Source organism: Osmia lignaria, chromosome 14 (genome assembly GCF_051020975.1).
Source record: "Osmia lignaria lignaria isolate PbOS001 chromosome 14, iyOsmLign1, whole genome shotgun sequence".
Taxonomy (NCBI): domain Eukaryota; kingdom Metazoa; phylum Arthropoda; class Insecta; order Hymenoptera; family Megachilidae; genus Osmia; species Osmia lignaria.
The window spans coordinates 763,337-781,690 of NC_135045.1; the positions used below are offsets into that span (position 1 = coordinate 763,337).

At 39.1% G+C, this 18,354-nt stretch overlaps 1 protein-coding gene across 2 annotated transcripts in view; it reads right to left on the bottom strand.

Moving 5' to 3' along the window:
- LOC117609171 (synaptic vesicle membrane protein VAT-1 homolog-like) overlaps positions 1 to 18,275 on the bottom strand; it is a 21,553-nt gene extending 3,278 nt beyond the window's left edge. Inside the window, exons 1-3 of one of the 2 annotated variants that reach the window (XM_034335160.2) lie at positions 17,765 to 18,275; positions 2,996 to 3,125; positions 1,024 to 1,239 (exon numbers count right to left, since the gene is read on the bottom strand). In XM_034335160.2, the coding sequence (XP_034191051.1) occupies positions 1,024 to 1,239; positions 2,996 to 3,125; positions 17,765 to 18,069 (651 nt within the window). In that variant the 5' untranslated portion in view covers positions 18,070 to 18,275. Of the gene's footprint in view, positions 1 to 1,023; positions 1,240 to 2,995; positions 3,126 to 7,309; positions 7,464 to 17,764 lie in introns of those variants that run through there. The other variant, XM_034335161.2, reaches the window with a different exon arrangement.
- Positions 18,276 to 18,354: the final 79 nt, after the last annotated feature.

Genomic DNA, 18,354 nt, shown 5'->3' on the forward strand with positions numbered 1-18,354 from the left:
AATTAAAGCTGTTCGTGTGAACGAAGCTTAAGAGGCAAACGCGCACGAACACGGGCTGACGGCGATGGTATGGGTCTCAGACGGGTGCGGCTCGTGACGGTGGTCGATGGAGAGAACGAAGGGTTGCCAGGCAACCCTCACACCCCCATCGTGTGCCACTCCTGCATCCACCATCAGCCAGTAGCAGCATCCCCTGTACAATTTCCTCTCCTCGTCTCAACTTCCAATGGTACAAAGAGAGGGATGAGGGATACACTCCGGTTCAGAAGTCACGGAACACCATTAGTATAAATGTGGATTACATTGAACCTTTGATTATTTGTTTCATACATCATCAGATAATGGTAACAACGATGCATTGTATTACACCTAAACAGAGAATTTCCTATGGTACATAAATTCTGACTTGTAAATTTAACCCTGAAATTGTAACTGTATAGGTCAATCCTGACCTATACCTACGAAATGTATACATAGTCTAAAATTAGATATTCAAATATCGTAAGAATATGAAATTGTTGGTATTTCAATGGTACAAGGTTTAATGTAAAATTAACAAGTGTCCCGTGACTTCTGGACGGGGGTGTATGTAGTTGGTGAAGTCTAACCTGTTGAACCGTATTGATCCGGACGTTTCTGGTGCCGCCTTCTCCTTCGACGACATTGAGAGAGAAAGCGGTCTGCGGATGACTCGAGCAGACTCGAGCTCGCGAAGGGGCAGTAACCTTGCTCTCCTCTCTTCTCTCTCATTCCCGTCGTGTTCGGCTAATTAACGCGAAACACCGCGATTCATCCCATATAGTCTTTTTCCTTTACGACTTTACTCGAGATATGATTTTCACAGGAGATAACAACCTCGATAGGTTTTCACCTGGCTAGGGGATTTTACCTAAATCATTGCTACGATTACGCTCGAGCTTTTGTAACGGAGAATTCAAATGATTTCAAACATTTGCATAAGATGGTTACATTCGACGTGTGACAATGAACTTGTTTTATCGTTAAAAGAGAAACTTAACTTACCACACCACCGCCGGCGCTGTGAAGCAATAAACTTTTGCCAGGCGTCAAATTGGCCAGCTCGAACAGCAGCATATAAGCAACGGTATAATTCATCGTGATCGCAGCAGCATCGAGGTAGCTCATTCCGTCTGGTAGCGCGAAAACGGATGTTGCTGGTACAGCAACCAGCTCCGCCCACGCTTTGTGATCCGGAAGTGCAACCACTCGATCGCCCACCTGAAACAAGTAGCCAAATGTTTCCTGTCGGTTAATTTTCCTTCGTTAGGATACGATATTCATATGAAAAGGTTCGTGTATAAATTCAACCAGGAATTCAACTCGTAGCTGTGCATTTTTACCCTAGTGATACGCTACGAGTTTACTTTACACCGAGCAAAGAATTGAAAATCCCTTTTCTCGAAGGGATCATCCCATAAATCGATGGATAAACGAATAAAACGGAAAGAGAAGCAAACGATCGCCTCCTTATAAACGCAACAATGCTAAGAACTCGAGGAAGCACGAGAGGGAGGGTCTAGAAGAGGGCGCGTCCAGTACCGCGAAGAAACGAACTTGAATATTCCATCTGGAAGAGTAGTATGCTCGAAAAAGCTTCGCTACGCAGCTTTCTTCTCTCTTCATGGCCGGTCGTTTACACGTGCTGCTCGGATATCTGACCCTAAAGCCTTAAAGCTAGGGAACCCCCTCTTCCCGTGACCTCGAGGAGTTTCGCGAGTCGCGAAAATAGATCACCCCAGGGTGAAGAACGACAGAGGAAGGAAGGAAGGAAGGAAGGAAGGAAGGAACGCAGAGAGGGTTGGCGGGAAGAGAGGATCTTTTTCCTGCGACGCGACGTCTTCGAGTCACGGACTCGGAAAAGTACCGTGGGACTCCACCCTTGCGGAAAGATTAGTGGGTGAAAAATTCAAGGACGAGGTGAACGCGGAACGGTTATTTCGAGCAGGTCGTAAAAGTACCTCCAGGAAAGTTGCTTACGACGATCGAATCGATAAGGACTTTTTATGATTTTTAAGGATATTCAATGATTTACAGTTAAAGTGTAAAAAATTTCAAAGTACGGATACGACTCATGACTATTTAACTCCTCTTAACTGATCACCCTGTGCATATCTTTCTATCGCTAACAATCCTATAAAATATGCACGAGTGACGTGGAACGGGAGGATGAGACGTAAAGAACAGTTGCTCGATACGATAATAAATGCAAATTGAAGCGAGCGTAACTCTCTTTTTTTTTCCCTTGTACTACCGTAATATCCTCCCGTCGATAGTTATTCCTTTGAACGCAGAGACCGATTCCCATCGATTTTTCCACGGTCGCCAACAGGCAAAGAGGCACGTCTGTGCAATATTTTCCCGGAGACGCGGCGTGCACGTTAGGAAAATATTGCGTTCACAAAAGAAAAGCGACGTTCCCCAGACGGTACAGACGTTATTATCTTGTTAAACCGTGTTTCTTTTAAGGCGATGCTTTTAACTCTCGGCAATTCTTATCGCAAAAAGCTATGGAACCCCAAGATTTCGATGGTCCTTGTTTTTAACCCTTTTGTTAATCAGGTAAATTTTCTTTTAGACGGTTTTGCTTTTAGGTTTCCAAGGAAATAATCCGTATAGACTTATTGTTAGTCACAGTTTGTTACGTATTTGTCCTCGATTGTCAGGTTCAATTTTATCATTTTATCTTCCCTCGTAAATTCAACGTCCCTTACAAGATGACCCAATAAAATCACTCATGCCCACTGTTCACATCGGATTCACAGAACCCCCGTTTATACGTAACTGATAATCGTCAACGAGCAATCAGTGATACTCGATACCAATTAACGCGAAGAAATAAATTCATATCAGCTTCATTTAAAAGCGAGATATTTTTCAGAAATCAATACTCTTTAATTGTGCGAGACGCACGAATGTTAAAAATATCTTGTCAACGAGAAATCAATTGTAAAAGAAAGCTCATTCGTTAACTTACTTTAAAGTTCTCCACGCCCTCGCCAACTTGCTCGATGTCACCTGCGCACTCGGATCCCATAATAAAAGGAGTTTTCGGCGGGGAATCGATAGCACCCTGTCTGGCCATCAAGTCTTGAAAGTTCAATCCACTGAAAAACAGACAAACACACACGTTTCTAATAAACCGTCAATTTAATCGACAAAGGCAATTTTTATTTCATCAAGTTCCTGTTAAATTTCCACCTGCGATTTTGGGACAGTCTGTACAGGTGCAATCGCGAATACGATCAATAGTAACGTTGCCTGCGTGACGGACCGATTATTCTATAATGCGCCGGGACAAACGGTTAAATTATCCGAACGCGTGTCAAAATATAATTACCGTCAGTTATCCAAAAAAAAAAAATAAATAAATAAAGTAATGATATACAATAAATAGACTTTACCAGTAACCCTTCCCGAATAGGTATCCTAGGATGGCGAGTGCACACGCTTTTAACAGGGTTTATCCGGTAATTTCCACGAAATGAAATGACTAAAAAATAAGTATAATCGTGATACGATGACATAATGGTCAGCATTAGATGATTGCAGTTACAATATTATAAATACTTCAGTTACAGTGTCACGAGTGTTTATTAATAACAGGTGTTTTTTTATTACTATAAACTTCATGGAATTGAAACCATTTGATATTTAAGCTTCTTTCATTCCGTGTAACAGTTCCCCGGGTAACAATATGAATAAATAATGTTATTCGACAGAACACATTTCCAATGAATACACATAATGCGGTTTTTCCAGGAAGGTACAGGCGTCGAAGCAAGGAGGCTTTGATAAAACGTATTTCATGGTCGACATCGAGAGAGGCGGCAGTCGCGCGTTGCGTGCGACGCCAGGCGTCGGAGTCTAGGCGTCGTGGCGCCTCGACGTTACCCCTCTGTCTGTCAGTGGGATCGCAAACCGTAGGGTAAGAAACTCGAAGGTAACCGCACACGTGTATTTATATTGCACGCTCTTGAAACCTCCTATTTCAGCCCTCTCTATGTAAAGGGTGTTATAAAAGTAGTGTAAGAGAAAAAAAAGAAAAATTGTTATTTTAATTTTACATATGTTACTTGTTAAGAGGATAAAAAGTTCTGGAGAAACCATATGTTGGAAACGAACTTATCTTGTTGAATGAAGATAAAAGTAACCGAGTATTGCTGATGTTATTAATATTCGAAAAAAAGAATTAAAAATAGCAGAGCCGCACCTGGGCCCCCATAAGACGATTTCGCGTCTAAGAATGCAAGAATGTTTACTTGAATATTAATCGATGCAAATGCAAATCTAAATTAGTTATAAATTTTATTTGAGCTACTTTTTTTTATCTCAGGCTCGGCCCTGAAAAATAGCTGCAACATTTGACAGTTTCCTGCGTCAATAATTTTAAGCACGAACGAAACACGACGATAACATCCCAACCATATGACTCACTCTGCTAATGCAAGTTGAGAAAAGCCTCGTATCAGTTGATTCTTTCACAGTGCATTTTCCTGCGAGATGCATCATAAAATTTTATCACTCGCACACGCGTAATTTCCTGCTAACAATCGTCGCGATGAATCACTGCACTTGAATCGAGAGAAACTTCGTACAAGGTCATGTATTCGGAGTACAGTAATATTATTCGAATTTCCTTTAATTACGCGCGGCTGTTATAAATTAACGCTCCATTTTTCTAAATTTCAGCTCAATTTAACTCGACGTTTATCAGAGAAAATCTGACATTCTCAGGTAAAAAAAATTGCGTCAACGTTTCTGTCAGGGGTAGCCATACAATTTCCACGAAATCCATTAAATTCGCGTCCAAGTGAAACGTAACACGCGTCAATTGTCATTTCCCCGGGACCAAATGTCGATAAATTCAATGTCCGTCGAATTAATGAGTTTCACCGATGATTCGTTGCATTCGATGTACTTTCATGCGAGAACTTTGCTTTCGTTACGAGTGCCAGACTCCTGGTAAATGACATGGAAATGAATGTTGTTTGCTTTCATCGAATTTCACGGGGAAAAGAAAGAACTTTTGTTCGTGCTTCTGACAATGAGCAAACGTGTTCGAGGAACTCGTTCAATTATCCGTGCTATCTTTCTTTGAACGATTCGTTCATTTTTAGTACCGTGCATTCAATTATACGAATCAGAAACATAAATTAACGAAGCGAAGAGTTAAAATCTTAACAAGATTTCGTATTTGAACCCAGAAACACGTAAACCAACGTTGATCCTAGAATCAACAGAAAGAGATACGAGTTTACCCTTAAACCAACACCATAGACAAATATTAAATACACAAGAGTATACACCGTAAACCTACTAACACCTAGACATACAGCAAAGAGAAAGAGGAATTTTGCCAGCAGTAATTAAGATGAAATTTTGAAAAAAAAAAAAAGACCATCGGCAAGGCTCTACAGTTCTGCATAATAAACGGACTTATATACATATTTCTCGTTATTATCATCAGTAACCGGATAGGTTGTACGTGATTTAAAGCCGATCGCGTGACACGAAACATTTTCATTCATAGGAAGAGACGCTTAATCGGCAATTACATTCGGCAGTAGATTTATCGCTCGTTGTTTTCAATCGCGCTCGACGTCGTTCAACGACTCCGCTTGAAAACAGGCTTTATTCAATCTGATCCTGAAATTGAATTACGGATAAACCCCTTTCTATAACCATGTTAAATCAAAGGCGTGCAATTCATTTTCCCTGGTTAGAAAAATTTAAAAAAAAAATTGACTGGCTTTCGATCGCAAAAGATTAATTTATTTAGGTTTGGAATTTGGAAAGTTACAACCGTCGGTAAGATAATTATCAACGGATAAAGATATCGAAAAATGCACCGACGCTTACTTCGATATTGAAATGCAACACCGTTTTCGTTTCCCCTTGATATAACTGGTAACAAGCTGTCGCGTGCAACTGTGCAACCCACGGTTTTAAGTTCTCGCTGTCAGAAATAACGCAGTGCCACAATGTCGTCGGAACAGGATGAGTAACGCACGCACTATTTGGCAAATATTTGTGCGGTAAAATTTCTACCGTCCGCCGCGAGAACGTCGTGAAAGTTGAGTGTAAAATTTCGAACGACTTCGCTTAAAAAAAAAAGCGAATGCGCGGTGGATAAATGAAAATTAGCCGCTTTTCTTTGTGCGATTTCGCGCGTTTTCCGAAGCGTGACGGCAACCTGCATTGTGTTTAGTAATAAAAACGTTTGATAAGAAAAACTTCGATTACATTTTACTTTCATGTTACGAAACCCTCCGTGGTTCGATATAGAAACTAGAGCAACTTTGTTAAAGTTAATACAGAAACTTTTAAATCTACCACGATCTTCTCACGACCAATAAAACAGCATTCCAAGGGTGATAAAGTGAGTTAACGGAATCCAGCGGTTAGATACACGACTATTCAGACAAAGTCATCCTATGCTCTTAAATCAATTGAAAGCAGCATTTAAAAACCCTGAGGAATAAAATGTAACGAGCCTCTCAGACTGCTTCTATAACGTGGTTCAAAAGGGTTTACGACTTAGAAAATAAAAAGTATGATCATAGAAACCGAACTCCCGATTTACCAAGGTTCCCAACGGTGGAAAGGGGAGAAAGGGTTCCAGGAGTTACGGGATTGCTACGTGAGATCGCGATCGCTTAATTCCTTGAAATTACATGGAACTGAGGGGAATAATTTTCTCCATTCTTGGCATCGACCAAATTGTACAGGGGAGGAGAAACCATCGACATCGACGACGACATGCAACGACGCACCCCAGGGTCACGCACACCATGTGCTCCGAAACAGAGATGACCATAAGAAGAAAGTAGAGAAAGAAAGTAAAAAAAAAAAAAAATGAATAGAGTCTGCTACTATTTGCTTTAGGCTTTGGAAGGAACCTCTCCTTTTACACTTTCTTCAACCCTTTCGCTCCTACGATCATCTAGCGCGTATTTCGAATCGCTCCGCTTGATCGTTACAAAACGGAGCGTGAGAGAGGCGGAGCGAAGCAAAAGGAAGTGGTCGAGAGTGTGCGCGAAGGGCCAGGGTATAAAAGAAAAGGAAGAAGATATAAAGGAGAACGAGTACGATGAACAGCGTGAGAGTTAAACACGCTGTGTATGATTCGAGAGAGAGAGAGAGAATCGAGAAGCCGAACAACGATCGTGCGTGGAACAAGTGCGGAGAAAATGAGAGCAGAAACGCGCGCGTTTAAGACCACTGTCGCCGTAGTTTCAATTGCTATTACACGCGGTTGTTAGGTGATAAACGTAGCAGGCGTACTTACCTGCTGCAACGTGGCCGGTGGCGGTCGCGATCGATCGTCGGAGAAGACATCGAGGCGCCAGTGAAACCATAATCTGCCGGTTGAAATCACATGCACGAATCTCGCGTGACTCCGATCCACGTACGTACGTATATCGGGATTGATCGAGCTCGTGAATAAAACTGTACACCCGATTATCCGGCGACGCTTGTCGCGACGATTCCTGCGTATCGCTCGAGAAAGTGGAAATTGATTTTTAACACGCCGACATCGTGGCGTCGTTGCATCCTGGCATGGGGGAATATGCAATTGTCTATATTAAGACGCAACATACGCGTCTATGGTAATTTATCTAAAGACACACCGTGTGCGTCATGTGTATAAAAATTAGCAGAAATTCTATGGTGTTCCCAATGTCACGCATTAAATTAAAACGTTCCATCAATGGTGTTTTCCTGTTCTTAAGTCATCGCTGTGGAACTTGGCGGTTAAGAAGACGTTTACTTAAGACAATTAATATGCTTCTGAGTAGAAACGCATTACCGCCAATTATCATCCATAAAACTTCCCAAAGCAACCCGCGAGAAAGAAAATTAACACATTCGCGTACGATGACGTAGATTCTATTTAAATAAACCCTTTTAAATATTTTCTGAAAAATTTGTTTTTAGTTTCATATGAATTTTTCCCCGCTTTAATTATAAAACCCGATTGCTTCGGAAAGTATGAAACTTTTTGTAATTTAAACGTGCCTCCTGGGCGCTCAAGTCGAATCAAAATTATTCGTTAGAATATTTTTTTACGTTTCAACTTGGTGTACGTTTCCACTGACGTGTTATTTGATTTGGAGTAAGGTATTATTACTCCGGTGTCGTGCGGCTGACTTAATATAGTTTGCACGGGTAAGTGGTAGGATTATTAGTACAAAGGGTCGTGTTTCAACGATGGAAGTCATACACAAAACACGCGGCTACGAAACTTTGCTTGGCAAGAGAAACTTGTATCAGGCAGACACGTCGTGACGTTAGCGAGACGTTCCTCATTTGTTTACCACTCGTTCTCCAATCGCGATTCTTTGTTTTCGCACTCTGTTCAGCTCAGATTGAAGCACTGTTCTTAACGAATCAATTATTAAACTGCGACGTAACCAGTCGCAAACATTCATCTATATGCAACCTCGAACAGGAAAAATAAATGATTTTTGAACTATTGTTAAACGAGTCATGGGAATTTTACCGATGATATGCTTCTTAATACAATAGTATCGCACTAGTTAAATTACTATTTTTCTGTGATTAAATAAAATAAATAAATTTAAGGTAACCCCATAATATTATGAAGGTCAGCAGTAAAAGATGAAAGAATGGAAAAACACGGTTACAGAATGACAGCTTGAGAAAATATTCGAGCAGTCCCCAATAATTATTTTGCACGATAGATGACCTCGCCGTCACCGAGTTATCAATTGTTTTCAAACGGGGCGAGAATATCACCGATATAGGAGCTCTTTGTTACTTTTTATCAACACGCTTTTACTAACGCACATTTTTAGGTACTTTACATAGCTCAAAAGACCAACTGAATTACAGCGAGTCGCAAAATTATTTGCACACCGTTTGAAACAGAATACCTCATTTGAAATTGGACCAAATGACTTGAGGTTTCTCGAGAAATTATACAAATTAATTTTCTGTCGTTTTTAAAAATTACAATTTGCCGAAATTAATTTACTAAGATGTTTTAGAAAATTACAGTTTGTCGAAATCGTGAAAAAAAAATTCCGAGCTTTTCTGTCTTTCCCTATTTTATCCAGCCATTGACCTCGATGAATGATGAAGCACTCGATAACACGTAACATATTCTCAAGTGAAATTAATTGATACATCGATCAAAACATTGGCGGAAGAAAAATGAGTTTTTACAAGAAAGGCATGAAAGCCATTTCTCTCTGATAACTTCCAACTAATTGAATCTTCTTTTCCATAAGTATAATCAATCTATTCTTATTCATCCCAGAAATTTTAAAAATTATATTTCTTGCCGCAAAGTGGAATTAGCGGTTGACGTTTCCCTTCCCTCGTCGTCAAAGGGCTATCCATTAATCCCCATTCCCGCAAGTTCCTGCCTAACCATCGATTCCTTTAAATCGATCACTCCTGTTCACAATTGGAACCCTGCTTTTGTCCCCTTTTGCATACCATTAGTGCGTTAGTATCGTCGGTTCTACGTATACATATACAGGGTGCTTCAATAAAATTCCGCAAAATATTTGTATTTCAATTTTCAGCATGCGATAGCCCACCCTAATTGCCAGAATCACCCTGTACACTAGTGGAATTAATTCTGACACTTGAATCAATTTATACATTTACTGCAGAAATATGAAATAAAAAATATTTTTATGGAAAGTGTCCAGAATTAATTCCACTAGTGTACATACATAGAGGGTGTATCGCTAACACCGTGTAGTACGAACAGGAGTCACGGGAAACTAATTTACTCGAAGGAGCATACAGTAAAGGCAAAACCTAAAATAGATTCTTCGTCCTAACCCACCGAATGTCCTCGCATTTGTTACACAGGAAGTCTGTGGCATAGGATGAATGAGGCTACCCATCCCATACCAGTCACTTCCTTTTCTATTCCTACCATTTTGGTAGCCATCTACAGCTGCTACTTACAGCCTTTTTCTCGCACCCGAACTTTTAATGTTGTACGTGATCCAGGATGATTATACAAGGGTTTGCTCCCTTCTAATTATATTTCAGTCGAAAGCTGATGCATTTAAAAAAAAAATCTAGGCGGTCTACTTTTCTATTGAAAAAAGGGAAACTAACTGATTGTACGGTCAGGGATCTGGTTTTTCTTCCAACAACCCCATAAAGTGAAATTTACCATTTGGTCTTTGTATTTTTAGTAGCGTGTTTGAATTTCGACTGGGTGATACGGAGGAAGAATAATCACTGGCGAAGTAACGCAGACGACAGCCATTTTCGAATATCAGGGCTAGGGTGAAAGAATTCGTCAACGACCTGAATAGCTCAATTGATCAGAACAGTCTGCCTGGCAAACGAAAGATCCGGGTTCGTATATCCTGGGGCGGGGGTCTGGTAATTCGACAAATCGGATCTCTTTTCCTGTCCACGTTACGCGTTATACAATTTGTTACGAATTTCGATAACACCTCGCGTTAACTACGAGTATTTAGCTAACTGAAAAATAGAGGGATGAAAACCATTCGCGTCATATTTGAAACGTTATTTATCTTCGTATTTTAATTACAAACAGATGTACATTATGTTAATATGTATTATTAAAATAGGAACGTATTAGATGGAAATGTACACGATGACGTCCAACAACTTCAGACTGGGGGGCTACTATATTATAAAAGAATTATTTTAACTTGAAATCGATGTAAATTTTTCATTCTTCAAACGACTCACCAGCTGCGTCGTCGGCTATTATTTATTAATCAACTATGAAAACTTACAAGTATCTATTCTTGATTCTAGATACGATACGGGGACACCCGGTACATGATCGGGCCAGATGTAGACTGAGAATTGAAACGGTAAGAACAGCTGCGGGTCCAAACGTGAGCTGTTATTGTTTTTGTGAATCACCAGTGGGTAATAGTGGAATGTCAACAGAAGTGTCGCTTCTGTTCGACTGCGAACCATTTTACGTTCAACTTTCAGGCAACTGTATGCAAGTGCTTGGCAGACTGCAAACGTGCAACTATTACGTGACCATTATGAAACCTGTTAACAAGAGAAAGGAAATAGGCGCTTTTCTATTTTCTCCCGACAAATTAATTATAACTTTCTGTTATTATAATTTCATTTTAAATTTATATGATCACGAACGAAAACTGCTATGCTTAGTTTTTTTATACAATTTTTTTAGAATGTGAAACAATAAAAAAGATTCAACTATTTCCCTCCGTATCTATGATCCAATTAATCAAAGTTGAAAGCTATCATAAATATTCAAGCTACTTTCTTTTTCTTTTCAATAAATGAAATAAAGTTAAAGTGTACGTATAATGTGTACTCGAAGGGGATAAACAGGGATGGTGCTTGGCAAAGGAGAATCTTCTGAATCTCTAACAGAAGTCCAGTCTAAAAGGGTGGGGTTCGACTGACTATCAGGGGGTTCATGGTGTTCCATGAATTTCGTGCGCATGCATGTACAGTACTGTGCGCGGGTGTGTGCCTGTGTATACAGGAGGGGGTGTAGAAAATACGGGTGTGGTTCGATCAATACGGACATCCCATGGATCTATCGGTGCGTGCCACACAGGTACAGAGCCGAGGTGAATCACCTCAAATTGTAACCGTCTATAAAAATTGCTCCGAACTTTCTATACTTTATAATAGAACTGAGAAAAATATATTACATTTTATAAAGAATAAAAAAAAAAAAAAAAAATGCAATGGACGGATATTCGGTGGGTAGTTTTACAGCCATAGAGAATGTTCCTCTGTGTGCGTATCACGCTGAAAAATCGACAATAAAATGCGTTTGAAATGAAGCTTGCACCGAGAAGAGATTACGGTGTATATCGACTCCTGAATGGCACCCGTTCAGTTTCCCATAGCCGTGATATTAAGAGCTCGTTAAAGTGATAAACCCCGCTAGTCAGATATAATGGTGTCTTTCATTAAGCAGGTTGAAAGGTTGTACGGTAAGTTGGGAGCGTTGATACCGAAAAATATTCTGACGATCTATCGTTCGTTTTTTTTGTATCATCAGAATTCCAGATGAAAATTTGTAAAATAACATCGTACGATAAAAGATTGAAGAGATTATTGCTAATCAGATTAACGTCACACTTCCAAGTTTTCGCAACTTCTCATCTAGCGAGGAACTTTAAATAATAGAATTATATACGGGAAACTACACGCTTTAATCCTCTTATTGTAATCCACTTGCGAAGAGAGGGTAAACACGATTTCGAATTGATTTAGCAAACAGGATAGTTTCAACTTGATTTTCACCTCGACCGCTTACCGAAATCATTTTACAACGTTCGATGTTAATTAGAAAGGAAAATTCTTTAATTATCGTTATCACATTTAAATGAAAGAAATATTGCAGGTAACACTGGGTTTCGGATAAAACTAAAGTATGATAAAATTATCGGTGAGTGTAGCTAGATATTTTTAATGCAAATAAACAGGTGTACGTCAAATATTTGAATATCAGTGGAGCAAGCATTATCGCTCGACCTACCTTCAATTCCGAGATTGCGAAGGTGTTTCTGTAATTTCAAAAATACTACGCTCCAAAAGCACCTGGTGTCAATGTACTCCGACATACTACTATAAAAATACACGCTGTAAACGTGCTACCTCATTCACCTACACCCTATAAATGTATCGTGCTAAAGAAGAACACGTTGTTAATGAACCGTGCTAGAACAACACATTAACCAACGGTTTTACTCGTACTTCATTTCTCTCGGTATACACGAAGAATCAAGCTCGTTGTTGAAGGTACACGGTTCACTTGTGACACACAACCTGGTGCACGGTCACGGTGTGGAAAATTACATCTTAGAAAAGCACGCGGATGAATTATCGCGTTATACTAATTCACGTCCAACGATGAATCTATGCTACTCGTTTCTACTTGCACACCAGTTGCTTGAGTAACGAGCCTCATCTACGCTAGTACATTTTCAGCATCAAGTGCCAGAACGCTATAAATGCGATCATGGATGAATGTAAGGGAAATTTTCGTGTTTTAATGATACCAGCTAGTATTATATATTCAGGGCCGGCCCTGGGCCCCCTGAGACAATTTTGCGTCTAAGAATACAAGAGTAATGTTTACTCGAATAGATGTAAATGCAAATCTAAATTAGTTACACAAGCTTCGATGTTAATTTTATAAATTATATGTGAAGGTTCCCCCGAAATCTCAAAACCAGCCCTATATATATTGATGGCAAACGATTTTCATTTGTAAAATCAATTTTTACTCGGAGATATCTAAAAGAGTCATACTTAGAAAGTGCTGTGGGTGTGGAAAAAAGAAAAAGGAAAATGAAAGAGTCGGGAACCGATAAAAGTTTCTTTGCAGCGTTATCGATTCTTCGAAAACAAACTCGAAGCAACGGAATGCGCGTTCGAATAATACTACTTTCACCGAAACAATTTAATTACTGTACCCCGCGGTGTAAAATTATTCGCTTACGAGCGGTGTGAGTCATAAAAATATCATTTAACGTACACCGTTGAACGGCCGAATACTCCACGATATCAATTGTACATAAAGAGAATGAAAATATATATTTTCCTTGAAAAAGTATCGCTCAGTTCACAGAGTCAACGGACTTTGGTTTTACAATAGACCTCGTATAATGTTTCCCTTTTTTACAAAGATGATTTGAGAGGTTTAAAATGATTTGAAATGCGGATTCTACAGTAATAAAACAGCCCAGAAGGGAAAGACGGTTCTTTGTCCTACTCGTACCTTACCGAACTACATTCGCTTGAAAACTTTCTGAATACTCTCTATTCTCTGTACATACACCTTGAAACTTCTCTTTCTAAACTCCATACTTTCCAGAACGCATTGTGTACGCCCTTAAGAATACCCACCCCCACATACACTAACAAACCACCATTCAGCTTACTACCTGGACCTTAACTTTTCGAACAATACAGTCAGATTTTCGTGGAACTTCCTCTTAATAACTACATCGTGAATCGAAAGATTGTGGATAGTTTGAATTGAAATTTGAATTAAAATTAGGAGAGTTCGTGGTACGTAACGTTTAGCGCGACAACGATGCAAATACTATTTATAATTACTTTCATAAAGATCCCATTATTTCTCCTGTAATTACTTGAGTCTAATTATCCTGGAAATGAATACATTACTAACGACCGCATACTTAAATTCTCGTATTTCCGAACAGTTTTACGTTTAGTAAAATCTCGTCGTTTAACATCCATTATAAATCATGGAAATTATCGATTGGTCATCGGCATAGCTAATTAACTTTTACAACGTTGACTCGCGTATCTGTAAACGAATCCCCATAACTCGATTCACGTGATTTTATTACCCGGCACTCGGGTTAAGTTTTATCTACCGACAATCCTACATGTATACATTACCTTCGTCGTTAACTTTATAGAAGGGGTCGTTAAAATTATCGAGTTCAATTCTGTGGATTTTAATGAAATGAAATTTTCAAGAAATAATTTAGACAATAATTGATTGTTATTAACGTCCGTCTGTCAGTTAATTTCCATCAATCTGAACGATTGAAAGAAAGGAAACATTGCTGTTCCTGTTCTCTCGAGAAGGGTACCCGATTTACTTTTTACTCTTCTCCACATCCGATGAACCACTTATACGACAGGCTACTTCCGGTTGAACGGACGAACCTCGTAAGAAAGGAAAACGAACAGAAAGCTCCTATAAACATAGGTCTGTGATCATTCAATTTTTCAGATACTTGCAACAGTATCTGTTCAAATAAAAAAAAAAAAAAAAGGGAACTATTTTCCTGGTAAATAACTTATCGTTCTTACATGGAAGAAATGAAAGATTACTCTTGTCTTGTTTTGGATATCTATACGTGTTCAAAAGTTCATCGATCGTAATATCACATAAATATTTATAATGTATTCTTTTGTAGGAAAAATTTCACATAACTAAATCATTCAAAAATTACTCAAAAACAAATGTGAAAAAATGAAATAAAATTTGACAAAGAAACTAGGACGCTATCTGTACTCAGAGAAAATTTTCTTTTCTATACAGATTAGTAATCTACAATTACATAACAGAAATACATAGAATCCTACTTCTTTCGTTCCAAGGAAGAGAAAATTGAAAAGAAAACACCCTTTTATGATTCAAGAGCGTCTTTTAGGCTTAAGCTGAATTCAAGTTACTATTACATAGAATACCTGAAACGCTTGAAACTGTTAAGTAGAAGAAAAATTCCATGTCCAGGATGAGTATCAACGAAATTTTCAACTAATTTTTCACTCAGCCAGCCATGACCTGGCCGAGCTTTCACTCTTCAACGATGTATAAAAAATGATTGACACAAGAGTTATATTGCTCGTTGCAATAAATTGCATCTAGGATACAGAATGAATGGATCGCAATGGATTAAATAAATTTTCCACTGGTCGCATCGTAGAACGGAACGGGTATGAAAATGTCCGTTCTACGATCATATTAACGAAAGATACCCCTCGATGCTCAAACTTCTATGACTCAACAACTAGAAACGTTTCTCTCTGGTGATACATAGAAAGCAAGGCAGGGGTGCCAAGCGTAACTGAACACGTCTGTGTAGCCGACGCAGGCAGACAAATTCATTTGAACCAGCATTGGTAGTAGCGTGATATCTTTCTATGGGGGCTATTTTCTCATCAATCCCAATCGCTTTTATGAAACGTGACTCACGCGTGAAAAGGTCCGCACGCCTTTGGCGAATCTCCTCCCTCTTTCGTTTTGTATTCACTCTATACGTGTGCGAGTCCTCGCAGTGCGGTCATTTTGACCCGAAACAAAAAATTAACCCTCCGTGTACACGCGATATCGCGTGGTCGGATACTCGACGCTTAAACACGGATACAAATATAGAAGGTTAACGCAAAACCTTTTCTGTGTAAACAGAGAAAAAGAAGAGACGTCGTATACCTAGGAGCGTATATGGCTCTTTTTTTTTTCTTCTATTTTTTTTTCGTATTTTGGGATCCTAAAATGCTGACCTTTGTCGATTCGAAGGAACAAAAGAAGGGAACCCGTTCTTACGGAGACCTTCGTTGGTCAGCTGGGAAAGCATGTTTATGAGAAATAATAACTAAACGTATGGTGTATAAAAATCTTCCTCGTTTAATCCACTGTTACTTATTTCTAGGACTAATTTCTGGAACATCTGTTGAATTTTTTTTTTTGCCTTTACTTGTGAGAGTACACGGGTTTCACGATTGCTTTCTAAAGGTGAATTAGGCATGGAAAGGGAAATTTTTCATTAATTGCAAATGACAGGAAAAATTCCATTCCAATATTAAATTAAAAAAAAAAAAAAAATTGTTAATTTTGATGCTACGTTTCGCCAATATCGAACATATTCACGCTACATATAGCGCGCAAATATAATTCTGCAGAGTAAAGCGTTCCTTAATATCATTGGACATGCATTAACGGCATGCACGGCTACCTAATAATCTTTTTTCCCACGTCTGAATTAATGGGATAGTACGTAGAGCTATCTGATGCGGTTTGCCAAAGCGCAGCAACATCCGATGTAATATACGCCGCGTAATCGTAATAACGTTTTAATTTTATTCAATTAACTTTCGCTGGTACGTATACGAATATATGTACGACGATCGGATATTGTGGATCTGAAATGGATGGAACGCAGAAATAAGCCTCGCGGACATTACTACGCGATATAAGTGTAACGCGATGGACGCAGTTGAACCGGCTTATCAAACTTCATTTTGCGTATCTGCGAATGCATACACGGACGCTAAACACACAAATAAGTATTCTATAAACGTAGCTGCCTATTTAGCGCACAGATCGCGTTGCATCCTGATAAACGTCGGATAATACTTTTTCGTAGTGAAAACAGCAGCTGCTCTGTTTCATTAATACTATTCGAACGATATTTCTCAAGTATAATATCAATTCGAGACGTAATAATGGATTTTTAATTAACAGTAGATTTTCAAAGCTATGATATATTTTCTACAAATACGATATTAGAATAAAGTCATAAATCATTTTATTTGATACCAATCAAACACGTCTACGAACCAAGCTATCAAGTGTTCTTATTCAGATTTTTTTCAGAATTCCTTATAAAATTACTCATCCGTTCCATAACGTAGTAATGAAACTTTAATTACGAACATCTCAGATACCACGCCTTAAATTTCAAAGATGCTGGGGTATCGTAACGGTCTGCTTGTTTAGGTCGAACCCGGTTATATTTTCTATTTTGTTTTCCTTTAGGCGATTCACCTCTGTCGGAACGAACAGATCGAATACGGTACGATTCAAATTCGAATATGGAGTTTACATTCGTTCAATAACGATAGATCGATTATCGATTATCCGTAGGAAAATCGATTAAATGTATGTATCGGTAATAACTAAACGCTTAATAACTAGTAACTGTCACTATATTGCAAATAAATTAAATACATACGGTGAAAATGTTTGATTTTACCAACCGTCAATTTTAACCTCTCCCCTGTCGTTTGATTCGTTCAAATTCTATCTCGCTCATAGTCAATATTTATAAACACCGGTAACGTTATCGGAACAATAAAATCTTTAGCGTGATTACAATTCGATTAATAGGTTTATGAGTTTTATGATATTTCGAAATTATTTCAACTCGAAAATTAGCGGAAAGATCTTATGAGAATATAAAAAGGAGAAAAGATAGTGCTTATGTATGAAAATGCAAAAGGTACTCACCATGCTTTGATTCGAATGAGAACTTCTCCCTCGGCGAGGGTGGGCTCAGGCTTCCTGAGAGCCTTGACACTTTTCAATCCGCCGAAACCATTGAGTACTATAGCCCGCATGTCCTTCGGCTCTGGCGTGGGTTTTTCTTCGCCGTTCTCCTTGGGTTTATCACCGTCGCCATTCTCCTCGACTTTCTTCTCCTCTTCTTTAGTTTCCTTCGGCTCTTCTTTTTCTTGCTTCGATGGTGCCGCCGCTTCCTGCGGGATCTTTTCACCCTCGGCGTTCGGGCTTGTTTCGTTCTTTTCTTCTGCCATTTTCTTTTTTAATTTCCTTCGTATAGCCCTTTTAAATTATCTCTTGTTTGATTCTTGATCGGTATCGTTTGAAGTGTAAAAACGCTCCAAAAGAAGTTTCTCTTCTAGTCAATGGTTAAAAGTGAACAGAGAAAGAAAATGCTTTGGCAAGTCTACCCTACCACGTATCTAAACTTCAGCACGTCCGCACACGACAAGAGTTAACGTCGTTCTGCGCAATTTTCTGCCACAGCGCTAAGAACGCTTGGTGCCGGCTACGCCGGCCGGTGACGCGCGCAGTGTTGC